Here is a 20,733-nt window from a genome sequence, read left to right as displayed (position 1 = left end):
GGACCCATCCATCACACTATTTAGTAACACTGACCTGCACAATTTGAGCTACAGTGCCTCTTCACTCCCTCCCCTTAAAGATCCTATTTACTTTGAGAATATTTGTCTGTATTAAAAAAATACATTTATAGAGATCACATTTAATATAAAGAAGTCTCCTTGCACAGAAGCTCACATGGCTGTGGCAGCAATGCGTTTTCCATTAAGTGCATAATGACTATTGGATTCAAACATGCGCTATGTTAGATGCTGTCACGGATGAAGGATATTGAAGTTGCAACATTATGGAGAAGTTCTGAAAGACTGGGTAGCAACCAGCTGCTTCTTACTGAACTGTATATTACAATGGCAACTAGAAATGAGCATCACATTGAGAAATCAGGGACAAAGAGACACTGCGATGCAAGTCACCTTTGTTTACAAAGCATATCCCGGCTCTCCATACAGAGCACACATGAACTTCTAGCACTGAGGGCTCGAGGTGCTCAGTGGAGCTGTTGCAGGACTGATGTGCTCCCACATTTGCGCGTGTGGGCATTCAAAGCTCAGGATAAGGAACATCACAAACACTGAAACCGTTATTAGGATTTGCAGAGCATTATGTTTCAGTTTGGCAGTCTATGTACTAAAAGGAATTAGGCCAACTGAAGAGTTTAGATTAAAAGGTCGAATAATCCAGGTTAAAAAGAGAAAGCAAAACAAAGCTAGGAAGCTAGAAAGCTGTTTGCCATGGGAAGAGGAAGCTAGAGAAATGAAAGCGTCAATGAGTGCGTGTAATTTCTCACTTCTGGTAAGGTAACCAGCCTGAAACAATCAATCTACCTTCTGGACTGCACAGAGCGAACTATGCAACAGAATCTATCACTGAGCACCAACTATGGGAAGACCATGCTAAGGAGTTGGTCCACCCTACCTCCAGAATAGGAACTGGAACTTGGTGGTAACATTTTGTTAGTTGCTACCTCTATCTCCTATTTCAGCAGTTACTAATGTAAGTAATTGTCTGGACTACATAAAAAGCATATAATAAAATGATTTTTGCTCTAACTTGTTTCTCTACCACATCTTGGATGTGAACTAATAGAAGGGCTTAAGTCAAAGGGAGACGAGGTGTATGATTTTAATAAACATTTTTTTTCTTATTAAAATCTTGATATAGTTTAAATATACCATACAGAGGAAAAGAGCTATTTATACACATTTCAAGTCAATGACCACAGCATAAATCAAACTAGATTCCCTCTCCACTTCTGCCATCAGAATGCCTTGTGTGTATATATGGTGAGCTACTATGAGTTATCTGCATAATTTTTTACTAGCTATACATTACAGGACTTTAAAAAGTTTAAGCTATATACAGAAATATATATACATATAACATATATTTATATGTTATACATACACATACACTTATATACATATACACACAATACATATATATATATATATACACACAGTACTTTACATTTATATATGGCCTTTTATCCAAGGACCTCGAATACTTTTTAACACATCAAAGTCTCACAAAGCTTTGTGAGGGAGGGAGCTTTAGTTTTACAGACTGTAGGACTGAGGCCTATTCTAGACAGGTTCCTGTTGTTCGCTTTTGTTTATTCCTGCTTTCTACTTAGGTCACAACATTCTCATTAGAGGCGTTTTTGGTAATGAAATAATTACACCGGTTCGAAACCCAGGCAGAAGACACTACGTCTTGTAGTTAAGAGTACCTCTCTAACTATATTCCTTAGTATATGAGAACAGTCATGCCAGTACAGATTTTCTCTATGCTGATCCTTAAATTCAGACTTGCGTAGCTGTACTGGGTTTCTTCTTTTTAACAAACTTATCAGCATCGTGAAATCAGATCTGATTTTGAAATTAAGGTACGCTGAAGATCGCAAAAGAAAATCGAGAACAGACTCCAATCCCCACACAATGAAACCGTTCTTTTCTAGAATCAGTGATTTAGGAAGCATCAGTATATACAGAAATAATCCCACATCCATGTATTGATGCATCTGCAGATTAACTACATAAGCCTGAAACAGCCAGTTTTAGCTAGTAAATAAGATTTTCAGCATCAGCTGATTGTAACTTTAGCAACTGGTGATTGTGACTTCTGGTCTCAACCACGTTCTGCACCTGCAGGTACTAAATAATGAAAACTGGAAAAAAAAACCCACCAAAATAACCAGCTGTAGCCATAGGTACCTTCTGGCCACCCTCAACCACCTGACACAAAGGAAAACCTAGTGGAACTGCAGCAGAATCTGAGTCCACTCAGATTTTAATGAAACATCAATTAACTTTCCCCAGCAAAACAAAACCTTACTAACAGACTGGTGGCATTGAAAAAGCAGCAAAGACCCCTTAAGCTTCAGTTCTTCAGTCCGCTAAGCCTTCAGAAATCTATGGTACAGAAAAAAAAGCAGCTCTTGCCTTTAGTTATCACTCCAAATCTCCAAAGTCTCGCATGCATTGGGAAAACCAAGACCTAGGTCACGTTCAATGACTGCCCTCCCCCAAAGCAACCACTTCAAAAGTGAAAATAGAGCAGAACCCACTACAACACCGTATGAAAACTTTATTCTAAACTAATAACCTCGAGATTTTTCAGAACACGTCACCTTCCCTTCAAACCAATACTGTCAGAAGAAGGGGTTGCCTGGCCCATTTGATTCAAGATTCTCTGCTAACTGTAAAATGTGGGTCGAATATCTTCTGGAGGTTAATTTTTCAGTTACAAAATTGAGATTTTGATGAAGGACTGTGCTTGGTGCGTGCTGTCAGCTACAATGTCAATGGCTAAATAAATAAAAACTATTGTTTCTTCAGTATGACTTGGTATTTCGTCTGTAATTTCTTTATTAAAAAACTGTAACAAGATACTTAAAAAAAGGCTAGATACAAAAGAAGTGAAGCTGCTCACGAACATTAAAGTTTTCCAAAAAGTATCTTCGATAATCATGATCTTATAAACATTTTACAGTTACCAGAAAGTGCCCAGGCTGAGTTTACATAGTTAGATAATGTAGTACAAGTGTTGGGTTAGAACTGGGAGTGGAACAACCTCCTGACTGCCTGTTCACTGAAACGGGGATACAAAATGTTGATTGTGAACTACGAAATACTGTGCATTGGCCTCAGCATATGTACAAAAAAAAAACCCCAAACCCAAAACACTGAAGGTACAGATTACATGCAAAGTATTGGTGGCGGCACCCGATGTGCCAGAGTTCAATGCAGCTAGAACGAAAATTGCAATGAAAGTGGTTTCAGAAGTGAATGATCACAACTCTGGGATCTGAGCTGTCAGGAACTTTTTTCTTTTTCTTTTTTACAAGTTCAATATACATGGTACACAACCGCAGCCAACCACAAATTAAACACCATTAAAAAAAAAAAAAAGTTAAAATAAACCACAGAACATACTTAATTTTTTATTTCGAAATTCCCTACTCCCTCTATACAAGAACCTTTGCTGAAACACTTTCCACAAAGGCAGCAGTGAATTTTCAGAACATTTTACATATTTTCCCTCAGCAAAAAGATAAATCACAGTGTAAATTATATTGTTCTGCTGTCATCTTTGGCTGGGGTTAGTCCAAGGAGTTATTGACTAGCAAACTGGTGCAATCAGATATTGCCAGCGCTCCTTAGGCCTTTACATTACAAATTTAGTACAGGAATGTTTGCATTTAAATCTTTAAAGTACCACCAGGGGTATGACAGCATTAGCTTTCATAAACTTTTATAGACAAATGGAAAAATCTACAAAACTTAGCTAGTAATATTACACAGCAATACACACTTTTTATACTCTACACAAAACCAAAATTCTTGGTCTTAATGGCGAGTAACAACTTCTGTTTCAAAATCTGCTTAGAGGAATAGAGCGGGACATAAAGGCGAGAAATGCAAGTGTTTGCTGTAGGAAGGTGTTGGTCATCTGGTGGTCTTATTGTGATTGATGGCATCGGCTGGAATCCCTCCTCGCTGGCCGGCAATGATGGACTTGAGGTCCAGAAGTAAACCTGATAAAAAGAAGACAGCATTGAAAATTGCATTGGGCAAGGCTGTAATTCACACTGCATACAAATGATTGTTGTGGCATGGGTTAAAAATGAAAAGAACTGCAGAGAACAGTCGCAGTAAAGTTCCATCACAGTGCAATCCTCTCAGTATGCCAGCTCAACTCAGTGGTCATGCTATATGCTTCTGTAATAGCTTCCTTCATTTCCTTTCCTGTGCTGCTCATTATGTTATGCACTTCAGCTAAAACTAATAAAAGCAGCAATATTGATTCAGGACAATCCTGCATCAATAAATCCTCTGTAAACATGATGCCCCCAGCTCCATTTGGGAAGATTTTAACTGTCAACAATATGAAACTCAAAAAACCCTCTCGCATCAAAAATGGCTCCCAAGCCAGTTCATCAGCAGGTGATACAGCACTTGTACAGACAGAAATCAACAATGGAGAATACTGAGATTATAGGCTCAAAGGTGAAATACTGACTTGCAGAGCAGAGTCACTACCAAAGTGTAATTAAAGATATTCCTTAACAATTATGCTCCAGACTTTCCACTTTTCAGATCAGTCCTTGTTTCCTGTTAGCAAATCATAAAGGAAAGATAGTACCTTAAGTAGTAAGTTAAATGCAAGTAGTTTTAAGAAGCGAATGGATACAATGTACAGGCAAGTTTTCCAAAGTGAAACAGAATCTTTTTCTTTCATGCTTCTCATCAGCTATTCTGAAAGGGCTTTGAGAAAAAGGAGATGATATCATTACTGACATCTTACAGACAGGACACATGCATTGCCCTCAGGATACACAGAAGTTAAGAGAGCAACTCATCCAGGGAAAGACATCAATCAATCTCAAGAAATCTAATATACCAGCCCACAAAACAGTTGACTAATGACAGTAACTTAAGCTTAAGAACTACTTTGCAAAGACTGTGAGCATGCTTCCACATAAGAGATTTGTAAATAAAGGCAAGGAAATACCACATTTACTTCCAGCTGCAAGGTCTAGGATTCACACCTAATGTTTCCAGAACTCAAAGTTTAACCAATTCTTACTACTACAGTCTTCCACCTTACTGTGAGTATACAAAAGACTATGCAGGTATAAGCGCTGAACAGTAATGATACAAAAGTAATCCCAGATGTTCTGCATATTTCCACTGAGAACGAACAACTTACCAGATCTTGTCTTTCTGTCATACTCATCTTCTCAACTATGGACCAAAACCAACGCTTGAACTGCAAAAGCTTCTCAGCATTTTCTCCTATATGAGAAAAATCAATATTTTTGTGTAGTTATGTAATTCAGTTGGTGCTCTGAACAATAAATATCAAGAGATTTGTTCTAAGTGTACTGTATGCAAGTTGGATCTCAGCGAGTCTCTGATACGAGAGACAGGACTTGCTTCAAAACTAACATACACACTTCTGAATATAAAGGCTAAGTCTGTCATACCTCAATGTTTCATACCCTCCCAAACAAGAAGTCCGGTAAAAGCTAAACACAGTTTAAAAGAATTATTTAAGACATTAGGCTGCATCCATCACATTTATAGCTCTAATGTTAGGTCAGAACTTCCAGAAGGAAAGACAGTACCAGTAACATAATTCTTTTATTTCACGCCAATATTAGTTGGAAAACGCACCTATTTTTCCCCTTGACTGAAAGTAAATGCTTTAAAAGGTATGTAAAAGTTTTATCATCAATTTGAGTGACTGATGACAAATTTTCAGAGGTAGTTTCAGCTTAAAGCTGGTAACAACTTCATGCAGAACAGACAGTGTTATTCAGAGTTGCAGAGGTAAGTTGTTTCATACCTGACTCATCATTGAAAGAGGTAAAGCTGATTAGCATTTGCACATTGACTTCACCACAGCCATTTACCAAAAGTCGGAAATCTTCCGCTGTCAAATCTTCTAATGAATTCTTTGGAAGTACATCCAGGAGACCCTTCCTCATTGCCTTAAGTTAAAACCACAAGATTCACATTACAGCCATATCATTTACTGACAAGTTCCACGTCCAATTCCCCAACAATCTGAAATACACTATACTCTTGGCTGTTCTTTTCGGACAAAGCTTTATGATCTAAGATGACAAATAAAGAACTGCAGCAAGTTAAGCAGCAGAGCAGTACAAGTATACGACTGCAAAATGAAAGAGTAATGGTTTGAGCCAGTGCTGCACCAACTACAGGAGCAGAAGCAAATTACATACTGTTACTGAAAATAACAGCTATTTTGCTGACCTATACTGAAAAAGAGCTTCAAAACTCAATGCTTTTAATATAGCTTTACAGACAATTAATAGATTTTTTGCTACACCAGTAAAAAAGAATGAACAGTTGTGTTTCCTAACAGACTCTTCCTTCTAAAGCAAGAATACAATCACATCACAAGTTCAAAGTGATTTATATACATTTCTGCCCGCAAGGCTAAACAAATCAAAGCTGATGCAGATTATTAGCACAAAGTAGCTGCTAAATCCAAAGCAAGAATTCCAAGAGGCCACTTAAACCCAAGGAGTTATATTTAATTCCTTTTAAATGTGATCTTGTTGTTTATCTTTCAAGTTACAAAAAAACCTGGTCACTCTTCACAGCACTGCAAAACTAGAGGTGCAACTACAACAGAAAGAGAGATTCTTTCAAACTAAGCTGTCACACTTTAAAAAGAACCTGATTAGCAATACCATAATGAGTAGAGAGGGTGAAAAGAAAGCCCACCACACACTACCAAGAACTTACGTGCAGAGGCTGTTCTGCCACTACCAGCATTCGGTGTTCTGCGTATTTCCGGACATATTCATAAACATTCTGAGGAGTGACTGGTATATTTACACCATTGGAAATAAGTTCAACCTATTGCAAATTATCAAAGATGATTGGAGGAAAGAAAGACAAAACGAGAGTGTTACAACAGCCACGTATGTTGAATCATGATCTATAGTTCGACATTTCTTCAAACTGAAATAAAATGTACTACCAGAACCGTTACTGCTACATGGCCACTTTACAGATCTCTAGCACTGATTATTCTCTCCAGGCTTTATGGTAGGCTCTACCTACGCCATCTTCAAGGAAAGACAGACAAAACCAACCAAACCAAAACAACCACACTTCAATGTCTAAAGAGAATGCTGCATCTGAATCTAGAAAAAGGTAGAAGATCAACTTTGAAACCTTACAAGAGCCTACATTACATGTACAAGACAGCATGTGTAAGTAACAGCATTCTGAAATTACAGTGGGACAGCTTTTTGTCCTTACCTGCCCTCCACCCTCCTCCTTGCACAGGTCTATTGCAAATGCTAAATCCATTGCTGCAAACACTGCGTCAGCATCTGTACTTTGGGAAGCAAGTATAAGTTGCCGGAGGCTTTCATACATAACCGGATCAAAAAAAGCAAAGTCATGCCAGTTCACCTATTGAAAAACAAAACAAACACATACCTTTTGTTAAAGAATATACTAAAAATTAAGTGACACGTGACTAATCACTAGCATGTAACAACCCAAAATAACTCATGTGACAAAGGACACAAACACTTAAAAATAACAGCAGTCAAGCTCCTGTTTCCACCACGCTGTTGAAGATGCTTAAGAATACTCAATTCAAGTGCATGAGCAGAACATACAGACTTGTAAAGCCTTTCCTGCTATTATGGGCATAGAGCTTATAAAGTAATATAATAGTCTGAGGATTTTTTCTTGTTTATTTGTTTTTGGAGAGGTCTGAGGGGACTTTGTTTTTAACAGATTCTTCTACGTATCACTTTGATCAGTACAGATTTGACGGTGACTGGTTGAAGTTGGAAACAATTTGCATCAGTGCTCCAAAACACTGGAAGACTATTCTTCACCTAAGTACGTAATGCTGTTATACATTTAATGACTGATGTATACTGCAGCTACCACAAATTAGTATACCACCACCTATTTTTTGCTGTTTCTTGCTTTGTGCATTATCAGGCTGGAAGGAAAAGTAATCCACTATTCACTAACTAAAATATCCTTGGATGTATTGAACATTTAACTGGAAGGAATATATATTCAAAAAGAAAACCCTCGGGGCAACCTTTCTTGGAAGGAACTGTGGAGATGACCTATCTTGTCACTATTTGTTAAGATTATACATACACTGCATAACTCATTATCTGATCAGAATTGTTTTTTGTTATAAAAGACCAACATTAACAAACTTTGGTTTAAGTTTATGCATCAGGAAGAACTTACGGAGCTCTTGACTAATGAACAAAACGCGTACCACAAAAAGTGGTGGGGTTTTTGAGGTTGGGTGGGGAGGGGAACAGGAGGGAAAGGCATTTTTGCCAAATTTTAGATCACAATTAATCTAAATTATTTTATCCCTACATGAATAAATCAAACTCAGATTTCTATGATCAACTTACCTTCCTGCCAAGAAGGACTTTGATTACATGCCTATTCAATGTTATAGGACACAGCTCATTCTGCAACAGGCACAGTCCTAAGATTCTGAAAATAAATATGATTTTTCTTTTAGTATGACACAAGTTATATTGGGGATTTTTTAGATTAAAAAAATTAAAATAGAATTAAGCTTCCCAGTCCTATCGATCCACAAAAGAAAACTGTGGACACTGTATTTTCTGCAGTATAAAACCTTCAGATTGTCAAAAAAGACAAATTATAACACAGAGAGAAATCCGCAGGTGTGTAAGTTCTCCACTATTCAGCACCCAGAGCAAGATACAGAGCAAATAAAATATCAGTGAAGTTCCTGCAGCTTGAATCAATGGCACTCTTCCTTGGTACTCTGAATACTCATCTTTTACAGTTCTTTCAGACAAGCAAGTTAATCACATACCTGCCAATATTTCTGAAACAATTCAGCCTTGCTTCTGTGTTTTTACCAGGTCTTGGTGTATAAAAGCCTCGTTTTCCAGGTTGGTAGAAAAGTGGTGCGTTATCATCCCCATCATCCGTATCATCTAATTCCATATCTACTACACTGCGGCTGGAACCATGTCGCTTTCTATTCTCCTGTTTTGAAAGTCAGAATAGCAGTTCACAAATGTACTCCTAGCTACCAAGCCACTTCAGCAAGCTCCTGCGACCAGACTCAAAGATTACATTTCCTAGTGCTAATGTTTTACTTAATCTTTTCAAAGGCATAAACAAATAGGAAAAAAAAAAATCTTTTTTATCTAAGTAAAGGTATGTTCTTGATAACTCCACAAGATAATTAGGTAGAGCTTTGTTTTGCATGATGAGAGAAGGCTCCACCCAGTTTCTAAAATTAACTGATAAATGGATCTCCCCCCAACTTTCTATTTACGCATCAGTACGTTACCTGCACTTTATCAGACGAGTCTAGCAATCCAAGATCCAATATACTGTCAGCACCATTCTCCCTTGACAAGGAAAAAAAACAAAGGTAAATGGTTATTTAATTTCACAGTAAGAAATATTCTGAAATCAGACAGATTTAATTAAACCAAAGTCAACAAGTCACTTATCTAAAGAGAAAAGTCTAGAACAAAGCAATGAGTAAAGTGGATGTATCAGTTAAATTCAGCACCATACAAAGCACTTTGACCACAAAATCAGATTTCATCTCTTACAGAACCCTCAATACTTTACCTGCCATGTGCAATAATGAGTTCCATTGCTTCATCAACTCTTGCTCTAAGAGAATCTTCACTAGCTAGTAACAGAAGCAGCTGAGCAGGGGACAATTCCAACAACATCCCTGTGATCTTACTTGCAAATGCCTGGGGATACAGAATGACATGTCACCACTCACTGCCAGTTCTCTCATTTTCAAATACAGTTTTATGGAAGTTTAAGGACTTAAACTACATAATGCATTACAAGATACCTCACAGGCTACATGACAAATTACAGAAACAAAATCTGAAGAATATCCTTAAGAATACAAAAGCAGGCATACGCATTCAACTATACTCAGGTAAGTTAACAATTGAGTAGGAAATTAATTTGTCAATTAAAAGATGCAGGAATACTTGACATATCATTTAATGTACTAGCTAGGACATACTGGCTGCATTGCTTGCACTCGAGGGTAGAGCCTTTCTCCAAGCGCTTGTCTGTGTGCTGGAAGCGGATCAGGATCATCGCTAGGATTTCCTTCTGATGCTGGTCTAAAAGGCCTTGTGTCAATTGAAAGTTGTCTTCTAAAGTCCCTTAAAAGAAGTTAGAGCAGTTTGTACTAATTTCAGAGGAAATAAAAATACTCTCAACCTTTTTTTTCCCTCCTATTTTTGTCCCCCCCACACAGAGATTCCAAATAGCATTAGATTTCACACCAGGAGTATTTCTCATACCTATACAGAGAGAATGATTCAGAATCAGAGAACCAAAATGAAGCAGATACTTTGATACTATCAGTACTTCAGGTGAAGCAGTCAACTGTGTCACCAATGGCAATACTGTTTCCAAACCACCTCACAATTTCATGCTATTACACAAGTTCCTTATTATTCTTATAGCAGAGAAATTTATGGCACACTGTTAACACTATCAACACTAATATCAACTTCATAATTTTCTAAGAAGTATATGTGTCTATTTCTTTACATTTAATATAATTTGGTCTTGATAGTAAAAAAGACATTTGAGTAAGCAAATATCTTTCTCAAGATAACCAAGGTAGTTATTCCATTTGACAAATCAGCTCCAACAAAGTAAAACTATAGCACTTACCTGTCCCTGTCTCTCCGAGAACCAGCTCTTAAGCCACTGCTTCTCCGCATTTCTCTCTCACGCTCCCTCTCCCGATCTCTCTCCCCCTTATTTCACAATCTCTGCATCAGGCATTAAGGAGAAGGAAAAAAAAAACCCCATAACCTTCACTGTCTTTATACTTCTCTCTCCACCATCCAGTGCTTTCCTGATTATTATCTGTTAATTAACTGCAGCATTTCACTTACTTGTATGGGTACCCTTGTTGGCATTCTGAATACAATCCAGATTTGGCAGTTTCTCATTTGACAAAAAAGCCTGTGCAATGGCAGTATAAAAGCTCCGTGCTACACCACTGCCTTCTCCTGGCTCATCTTTAAAAGTAACTTTTACTCTGTGGACTGCCATTGGAGTGGTGGCACACCTGCGACCAAAATGATTGTTGAGCTGCCTCATGGTCTGCTGAATTAGAAGATCTCTGTCTCGATCAACCTAGTAAAAAAACAAAAAAGTTTTCCTGTTCTTTATCAATCATCATATTGAGAGAATTTCAGCTTCACAATGAAGTGCCTGGACACTTCTGCACAGATTCAAATAATACCTAATAGGTAGTGAAAAATTACACCATAATCGCAACACAGCTCATGTAGTAAAGTTTAAGACAACTGCTTGTAGATTCTGAAACACAGCTTCTTCTATTAAGTCAGTGCAATGTCTTATGGTACACTTCTAATGAGACAAATTTGGAAGAAAAACTAACATTTTTTACCTCCAACGTTAAATCCCTGGATTGCTGGTTTCTAAGTTTTTCCATCTCCCTGCGGAACTTCGATTCCTTCACTTCAAAGCCACCTAGTTCAGTCAGGATCTTCAAATAAAAAAATTAAACCAAAATCAGCGTAAGAGAAGCTCATGGTTAACTGGAAAAGTAATTCTTCTCATACTGAAAAATACATACCGATCCAGGCTCTGCTCCAACATCTTCCATGAATACTCTACCAAACAACTCCAAAGAAAGGCGCCAACGTCCCAGCAACATGTCATGAGATATCACCATGCCCATGAAGCTACACTGCGGTCTGGTAAAAGAAGGTTCAAAAAACAAAATTAAATTTCAGATACATTTGGCGTACTTCTATTTTTACTTAACATCTTGCCTCCAAGTTCTTGATTTCTGACAAACTGGACTATCGCTCAACTACACTCCAGAGGAACATGTAGAGCTCAGGTGACTATGGTTAGTTACTTGATTACAAGAGCAGACTGGACATTCATACTGAAGTGCTAATTGTAAACCGTCAGATTTTCAAGAAGTTAATACTTTTCAGTTCTATGTTCTAACCTCCAAACTTGCAAATGTAACTCCTTGTTCCTACAGCTGTGCTTGAGAATCCTCTATTGAGACTCAGGACTTCGTGTATCGTACCAGCTGCAAATTTTAGCACTGATTTTAGCAGTTCTATGTTTTAAATATTCACAAGTACTTCAGTATGTAATTTTTATGAAGTCAGTCAAATGAACTTTAATTTCATAGAAAGTAATCAAGCTGGATGTCTACTTTCCATGATAACTTAATGGATACTTACTTTAATCCTTCCAATCTTTATAAAGCCTTTATTAAATTATCTGTCTCCTACAGTACATGTTGACTTAAACAGAGAAGTTAAATTTATGCTAGCTAACAGTGGCTGAAATAGAACGCTACCACAGCTGAAATTCAAATCCTGCTTCAAAAAGATGAATTACTCCAAAAGCAAGTAACTCCATCGCTACTTGGAATTCATTCTTCTGGGGCTGCCTTCAACTGAAACCTTTGTTTAAAAAATAAGCACTAATTCAAAGTGAAGACTATTCAGTCTCTAACTGCATAAAATGCAGTCAGTATCTCAAGACGCAGATGGGAAGCTGTCAATTCCCATTTTTCACATGGCTTACTAATAAGTCATATTATGTATGCAAAAGAAAGTCAGATAGTAAAGGATTTTTAGTAGTTTGCACAGACTTCCAGACTGTTCAGCTGTTCATTTAAAAGCTACGGAATACAAACAACATATTCAAACTCAATAAAACTACCCATTTTAAACTAAAAGATTTTAGAGTCCTAAATATCCTTTTATCAGCTCAGTAACATTTCATGTAGTAATTTAAAGTCCTGCTACCTGAAAGATGTGAGAGGTGGCCCTTCGCTTTCTGTCAGTCCTATCTCTGCCAACAAGCTGCTTTTTAGTTGTGCTGCAAGATCATGAGCTGAAGGCCCTGGCTTTGAACTTTCTGATTCTTCTGTAGGCACATTTTGTTCTTCTCCTTCTCTCTTCTGCCGATTTTGCATGCTCATAACATTTTTTAAGTTGGCTGCATAAGACATTTTAGTTGGAAGAACCTAAACAAGGAAAAGTGAAACTTAATTACAGTTTATTGAAAGCAGCCTAAAAGGCTTCTTCAGGAAACACATCATTCTTAAAACACAGAAACATTAGTACTGCAACTGCTTTGATGATACACAATCTCAATGGTTTCAATAAACAGGAAAAATAGTTTCCTGCTTTACATTTGTATTTCATATACTTGTTTCATAATGTTCATTCTACAGGCATGTCAAATCTACCACATACAGTAACATTGCTTATTACAAATCATTACTCAATTGGCATTTCAAAATTAACATAGATCATACCATAGCCTTTAAAAATATTGCCTGAAATCTGCTATTAATTAGTAACCATACAAATTCTAACCTTTCAAAAAAAATTAATACAAAAGCAGAAATTAAATAGAAGTCCAAGTTTTCACACGTAAAGTGCTCTTGAATTACTGTTCTGAAAGCGACTTAAAATTTTTACTAAAAATTAAAGCATCTTTTTTGGGCATGAAGGCACTAGCTTGAATTATCTACAATGTTTAAAATAATAAAAGCTTTAAATCTACCTCGAGGCAGTTTCTATCCACTGTAACTTCCATTAAGCACTTCCCACTGTTGGCAGAAGATGAATACAGACCCTGGCTTGGTCGACCAAACAGATCTTCTTTGCGAGCATTTGGCTGAAAATTAACAAAAGCATTCTGGGTAAATAATATACTTCAGTTAGAAAAGAAAAAGTGAATTTCAGTTATCTTCCCAAATACTATCTCTGGTGTCACCTGTAATAGGTGGGGCTGGTCTGCCAAGGGAATGGCTTCTGCCAGAGGAACCTCAAAGGGATTGGGTGGAATGCAGCCAAGGAATGTCATCGAGTCTGATCGTCTGAAAAATGGATGGTTTTGGCCAGTCTCTGCTGGAAGGGAGTCATCATCTTTGTCATTGAGTGCAGCACCTGAACAGAGAAAACGCCATTTCAATTTTCAGTATAAATAAAAAAGAAAACAAATTACCAAAAATTAAGCACCCTTCTTAGCTATCTGACTTGAGGAACAGGAATGCAAACCACCTCCCAACAGTTTTAACAGTTCTATAGGATGTTTCCACTAATTAACACCCCCTCCTTTTTTCTTTTTTTTTTTTGTTTTCTTTTAAAGTTGTTTATTTGTCATTTTTATACCTTTTACTGCAATAAATTTTCCTGAAGTTGCACTGCTCCTCTGTACACACTTCACTACATTTGGCAACATTTTCAACAGATCAAAACCTGTTATAGTTCAACTCAAATTTAAATCCTGAATTTTACAACTGTCAGGACACAAAATGCAGTTTCTGCAGGAAGCAGATGAAATGACAAGTATCAAAACACTTCTCCAAAGTCTCAACTAGCCAACTGGGACAAAAACACTACAAAAGCGTTCTATTTTAGCATACTGAAGGAGCATTTATGTGTACTAACTTTGATTGGTGTCGTCATCATTCTCATGCTCTGAATCTTCATTGTCAAGTCCCAGTTCTAAAAGTTCCCGAGTTCTGAAAGAATAAAAAAGCATTTACAGCTGTAGCAGTCAATAAAAAGCCAGACCCTAAACAAGAGTTCTATCTGCAAGCTATAAATAATAAGAACTCTAAAATGACTGTTGAACAAGTAAAGCTGTTGCGTGAGGAGGTGGTGTTCAGAGCTGTAGAGTACTTCTCATTACATAATCACTACATTACTCACACAGTTACCCCATTTGACCACTTCCACAGCTTGAGCTGAAGTTAAAGCTTAAGGCAGCGATGGGTCTGTTCCTTTAAAGACTACACCAATATTACAAAAATCTGGGAACCTTGAATCAGGGGAAGAATTATAGGTGCACAGCAGTCCATAATATATTCATTTGTGTAGAACATGCCAGATAACCGATCATATAACCCACCAATCATATAGCAAAAGTAATCAGGTTTCTGAATTGTTTATTAGAGACATGGATTCCACTGTATTATAAAAAGGATCAAGAACTTTCATTAATATTCATTTGTGGCAGTGCTTGGATTCTGAAATATGTTCTGGAATTATGAGGGCTGTCTAAAAGTAATGCCTCCTATTTCATTATGCCCTTCTGGATTTCCTGGAATCCAGACAAACCATCAACTCTGACTGCTACATTGTGATACTGACTAAGCTGAAGGCTTCAGCTTCTAGAGTCAGGCCACAGAAGAAAACCTTTCTCTTGCAACACAATAATTCCAGGCCTCACACCATTCTGAAGATCATGGAGCACACTGCCAATCTTGGATGGTCAGTCCTTATCATCCCACAGTATAGTCTGGATTTGGCACCTTATGACTTCCATCTGTTTGGGCCAATGAAAGATGGGTTGTGTAGGCAAAACTTTCCTAGCAATGATGCCATCACAGCAGTTGTGAAAGTGTGGGTCACCTCCACTGGTACAGATTTTTACAAGTGTGGCTTGCCAGCTCCCGTTCATCACTGGTAAAAAGCACACAGGTAATGGCGGTAACCATGTTGAAAAAGCATTTTGCAGCTGAAAATCTGCCCTATCAAATAGCAGTACTGTGCTCTTTGTATCTGTTGTAGTTTCCATGGAAATAAATAGGAGGCATTCCGTTCAGAGTCAGCTATGTATACAGATAAACGTATTTATTTGAGCTGCTGATTAGCACCTTCAAAGATGGAAAGATGGGGGCATGTGCAACATTTACAAAAGTTTGTTTCTGTGAGTCAGACTTGTATGATACCTTTTCCGTTCCAGCTGAGGAGTATCCAATGTTGTCTGTTGATTCATCGCTTTAATCCAATAAATAAGCGCTTGAAAAACATAGGCTACGTGCTTTAGTGAACAGACATCGAGAACAGGAAGAACATCTGAATGCTCATCATTGTGAGAACGCATCAAAGACAGTGCGTAGTTGAGGAAATCACCACGTGCTGACATCATTCCCTGACGGGCACTGAGTAAAGTAGCGCGCCTGGTGAAAGAAAGGAATACAAAAGAATTAGGCACCACAGGAATCCTTTCCATTTCAGTCTCTGCATCTGAAATACAGATGTCAAAATTCAAAGAAGTGCAATAAGAGTAATGATTATGATTTCATGGGAAATCGGAATAAACAAAATTGTACCAACAACACAAAAAGCCACTTTAAATCCAAACAACTACTGCTATATTACCAAAGTAAATCCTTAAATATCCTTAAATATCTGTGAATGTAAAGATTTGACTGTAAAAATAGCACTCATAGCACATGCAGCAATCAGACTATTTTCATACCTTCTTCCCTCGAGTGTTCTTAAGCTGGCTTCCTCCCGGGCTGTCATCCTTTCCCTTCTAGCTGAGTTCTGAGAAGCATGGAGAGGATGATTTGGATGCCCAGGATCACCAGCAGATGCTAATGCAGAACCATAACGCAGCTGAGCTTCTGTGGAGTCCATTATACTAACCATCCAATTCCAAGTAGGAATAAGCTTTTCTTCTACATAATTCTATACAGAACGAGATTTAGTGAGTTTTACCAACAACAGATTTAGATGATAAGAATGCAATTTCAACATAAGCCCCCACCCATGGCTTTTACATTTACATCACTTCTCCCACAAAGGGGCTGTAAAAGCCCATTCAAGAGTGAAAAGTTTAAAAAATAATTCTGAGACCTTTACTGAGACAGCTGGTTTACCATTAAGGTGTACAGCTCTCATCACTTGCTAGCCTGAGGTCTGTAAAGCTTTCTCACCATCCCTCTCTTTTCTTTGGGCACCTTTTCTAAGCCTCGCCTTATGACCACGCAGCACCCCCAGATGCAGAGATTTGGGGGATTTTGGTCTGTGAACATACAGCCAGTAGAGATACCTCATAGAACAACTACAAGTAATTACTTCATTTCCACATCCCAGAATACAGAACTATAAACAGAAGAAAAATAAATAAATAAATCACTGCTTGAATTCCTGAACTCTCCAAACCAGCAGTAATACCCCTAACAGCGGATTTCTGTACTAACTTCTGTATAGATTATTTGCCTCCATACACTATGCCCTTATTCAAAGCTATAAATACATCCAAAACCCTCTGAAGTTCCTCCTTCAGATGTTTTTACTGTCTGAGATTAGTTTCTGCCTATGCATGCCAGTTACTAATCCTCCCTTCCAGTTATTTCTCTAAAGGGGCATTCTGCATTTCACACATACTTTTTAAGACCAACAGTCAAGAGCACAGTACCAAAAACATGCACATAAGAGGGAAGGGATGATTATGTGCCTGCAAGAAGCAACAGCAAAAAAGTAAATTTGGAGAATTCTTTACCTCAGTTATTTGGACCTCACTAGCTTTTGTATTTTATGATACTCAGGTCAAAAAGAAAAGGGCAAGAGCTAACATATCCAAAGCACACAAACTCCAACTATTAATCAGGTGCCAGTCAAACTTAAGTAGATTAAAAAAAACAAACCAAACCAAAAAAAACCACAGAAATTTCTTTTTTTTAAAGAATAGTTATATCAAAATACAAACAATTTAATGAGACTAGTAAAGTAGAGCTACTTCAGTCTACATTCTCTCTCAAACAAGGGGAGCCCAGGGGAGCTGGTACCACTTAGCCTCAAGAGGCAAACTCAGTAGGTTCTTAATGACTCTGTACCTGGTGAAAAGGTAGAAAGCCAGAATATTCTCAGTGGTATCCAGTGAAGAGACAGAGAGCAATAAGCACAAACTGAAATACTTAGTAAACTCATTTAAACATAATGAAAAAAATGTTTTCACTGTGAGATCTGTCCAGCACTGAAATACGTTGCCCAGACTAGTTAAGAAGTTTCCACTCTTTGAGAAATTCTATGTCCTCAAAAGCCTTACACTGCAGTGAATTTGGTCTAATTAATCTCCAAAGGTCCCTTTCAACCTCATCAATTTTATCATCCTACCTCAAAAAAAATTCCACTGCATTGAAATTATGCTTATCTGCAAAGTTTTGGATATTCTTACCTGCAAGTTAACTGCATCTTGATAAGTCAGCTTCACTGCAGCTGGGATCTGGGAGTACACTAAATGATTGTACTTGGGAATGAGACCCATTAGGTCAGATATCTGCCGTATCACTATACTGTATGCTCGTGCTAAACTGCTTGCAGACGTTAAATAGCTGCTTGCATTGCTGGCTTCAAGTGCTGCAGCTGCTGCTGCAGCGCTCGTACTGATGGTACCACTCCGGCGTAGGTTTGATGGATCAATGTAAATCAAGCCTGCTGAACTTGCTAAATATAAAAGTATGACATTAATGAATTTAAACTCTGTCATGCATTTTATGTATTAACAAATATAATTAACATTTCTAGGAAAGAAAAAAACTTGTAAATATTACTGACCCTAACAACTATACCTATTAATAAGTTACTATCTACAAAAAAGAATTATAAATATGCTTAATATAGATAGTAACGTCTCAAGAACTAGACTAGGCCCCTGCTTTTGTTAAATTCAAACCCAGAACTGGAACAGTCAAGACATATCATTGCTATCCTTCTTAAAGGAATATATAACATTTCATTCTTATACGAACAGAAGAAAACAGAAGAGCAAAGCCAGGAGTTAAGTGACATTCACACATGCATTTTACTCATACTTGCCTGCTGGGGTCGATGTGCTAGAAGGAGCAGTGCTAGTGGTTCTCTGGTTCTGGGTATTACGTACAGCCCACTGCATCGAACGGGGTGCCTGGGCAGCACCAGTGGCATGTGAGCTATTTGTGGTTCGCTCCAGAGGCTCATCAAGCATGAAGGTCTCCTGTTCCATGTCATCACTCTGACTGCTGCTGCTATCCGAGTCACTAGAATCATTCGATTGAGAGTCATCTTCAGAAAAAAATGCTGGAACACTGCTAGCCCCTATTAAAGAAAACAAGCAGTGAGCAGTAATTGACAACTACAGCTGTATACACACATGCATATATCGAGTAAGCACTGTAAACAGTTTCATGAAAACAAACTGCACACACTATGAAAGTTCAGGCACCACAATTGCTAATTTAACAAGTTATCCTTATGACATACCATACATTTTCCATAACAGGTTCAAAAAAAAAACAAACAACACACTAAGATCCTATGAGTTTCAGAAGAGAAAATAAGAAATGATTCAGTTCTTAAAATCCTCACTGATTTTGTCCCCAGGCAATGAGTTCTAAAATTGGGCTTTCAAACAGGACAGCACAGCAGTTTATTTCAAATAAGCCTTAAAATGACTGGCCAAGTTGCACATTTTGTTTTAAACCACAGCTAACAGCTACACTAAAAGTGAGTGAAAACATTTCATTGCCCTTCACAGTGATACTAGGTAATTTCTAGCTAACACAGGCAGAAGCTTCATAAGACTAGAGAAAACAGGTCTAATTTCAAGCACATGTTCTGAAAAAGTCTGCATAGCTTCTTCCAACTACAGGCAAAGGAAAAGCAAAGGAAAAACAAGAAAGATGGAAAGATGGAGGTGGGAGAGAAGAAGGTGCATGAAGAGGAAAAAGAAAGGGAAAATAAGATTACGAGGAAAAGGTATTTGTTATGAAATGTCTTAACCAGGTAATTCTTGCTCTGCTCGATCTAACTGCAAAGTAAACAATTTCTCCAGGGCATCTTAGGAGTACCAGATAGAGCCCAGATCCGAACGAGAAGGATAATGTGTTTCAGATGAAAACAGCCCCGCCTTTGTTAAAGCTGAATTAAACCACTAGCATTTCTTTTTCCTGTGTAACTTAGTTTTAATACCTCAACAGCTAGATGAAACACGAGATGATGTGGCATACCTGCTTCTGACCCAGCAGTAGCTGCAGTGACAACACTTCTGCGCCCACTAGCATTGTCCTGATTACTGTGGTTACTCTCACTGTCACTTTCTGTTTCAGCAGCAGCTAGCAAATCCAACTCCATATCACTGCCTACAAAAACAATATTAAAAAAAAATAAAAATCTCATGTTTAAAAACGGAAAAAAACAGAATGGCTGTGGTGGATCAAAGACATATTAAACTAAACCCAGAGCCTCTTGCTATAGCGAAAACTAACAGATATGCAGGGAAAGAGCACAGAGAGAGTGCAAATATGCAGTAATACTTGTAGCTTATTTCCTCATTTTCCAGCGGTTAGCGATCCCTGGCCTTCTTACTCAGTACTGTGCATTCAACACACACATGCTGAAAATTAAGGCTTGAAGGATTCACAGCATCACTAAAACCGAAAGACTTAATGTCTTTTCACAGACTTGTATTAGGACAATTAGCCACACGCTGTTTCAAAAAAAACACCCAAGAAACATCTGAAAATAACTAAGTAAATCTAACTAAAAATGCAGGATCTATTCAATTTTAAGTTTTGAGATTAAATATTCTAAGTATTCAGCAAGTAAATAAACTCATTTCCTGCCTTATAAATTAGTTGACTGGAAACACAAGGCACGCTAAGAAAGAAGGTCATTTTTTTTTCTTTATCACAGCTTTGGGCAATCTAATCCCAAAGTGACTCATACAAAATAAGTCTCATTAACGGCAAAAACATTTCACACATAATGGATGAATTTTGTCTATTAAAAATTTGATCCAGAATTTAGTGTTACGTGATTGATTTGAAAACGAGCTCATGATGCTTCAGATCCCTTCTGAGAACACCTTCTATAACCA

General features: G+C 37.7%; 1 protein-coding gene across 14 annotated transcripts in view; it reads right to left on the bottom strand.

The window, feature by feature from the left end:
- Positions 1–10,095: 10,095 nt before the first annotated feature.
- Positions 10,096–20,733, bottom strand: part of UBR5 (ubiquitin protein ligase E3 component n-recognin 5) — a 61,599-nt gene continuing 50,961 nt past the window's right edge. For 7 of the 14 annotated variants that reach the window (XM_015856017.2, XM_015856008.1, XM_015856016.1 and 4 more), the window contains 14 exons: positions 19,865–19,996; positions 18,696–18,953; positions 18,055–18,323; positions 16,351–16,562; positions 15,818–16,048; positions 14,532–14,605; positions 13,855–14,027; positions 13,642–13,776; positions 12,876–13,096; positions 11,675–11,795; positions 11,477–11,584; positions 10,963–11,208; positions 10,738–10,847; positions 10,105–10,217 (listed from right to left, as the gene is read on the bottom strand). In XM_015856017.2, the coding sequence (XP_015711503.1) occupies positions 10,830–10,847; positions 10,963–11,208; positions 11,477–11,584; positions 11,675–11,795; positions 12,876–13,096; positions 13,642–13,776; positions 13,855–14,027; positions 14,532–14,605; positions 15,818–16,048; positions 16,351–16,562; positions 18,055–18,323; positions 18,696–18,953; positions 19,865–19,996 (2,198 nt within the window). In that variant the 3' untranslated portion in view covers positions 10,105–10,217; positions 10,738–10,829. Of the gene's footprint in view, positions 10,218–10,737; positions 10,848–10,962; positions 11,209–11,476; positions 11,585–11,674; positions 11,796–12,875; positions 13,097–13,641; positions 13,777–13,854; positions 14,028–14,531; positions 14,606–15,817; positions 16,049–16,350; positions 16,563–18,054; positions 18,324–18,695; positions 18,954–19,864; positions 19,997–20,733 lie in introns of all 14 variants that reach the window. The other 7 variants (XM_015856021.2, XM_015856022.2, XM_015856014.1 and 4 more) reach the window with 4 other exon arrangements.

The sequence above is a fragment of the Coturnix japonica genome, chromosome 2 (genome assembly GCF_001577835.2).
Source record: "Coturnix japonica isolate 7356 chromosome 2, Coturnix japonica 2.1, whole genome shotgun sequence".
Classification (NCBI taxonomy): domain Eukaryota; kingdom Metazoa; phylum Chordata; class Aves; order Galliformes; family Phasianidae; genus Coturnix; species Coturnix japonica.
Note: the sequence above shows the minus strand (reverse complement) of the source record. Positions and strands in the feature narration are given on the sequence as shown.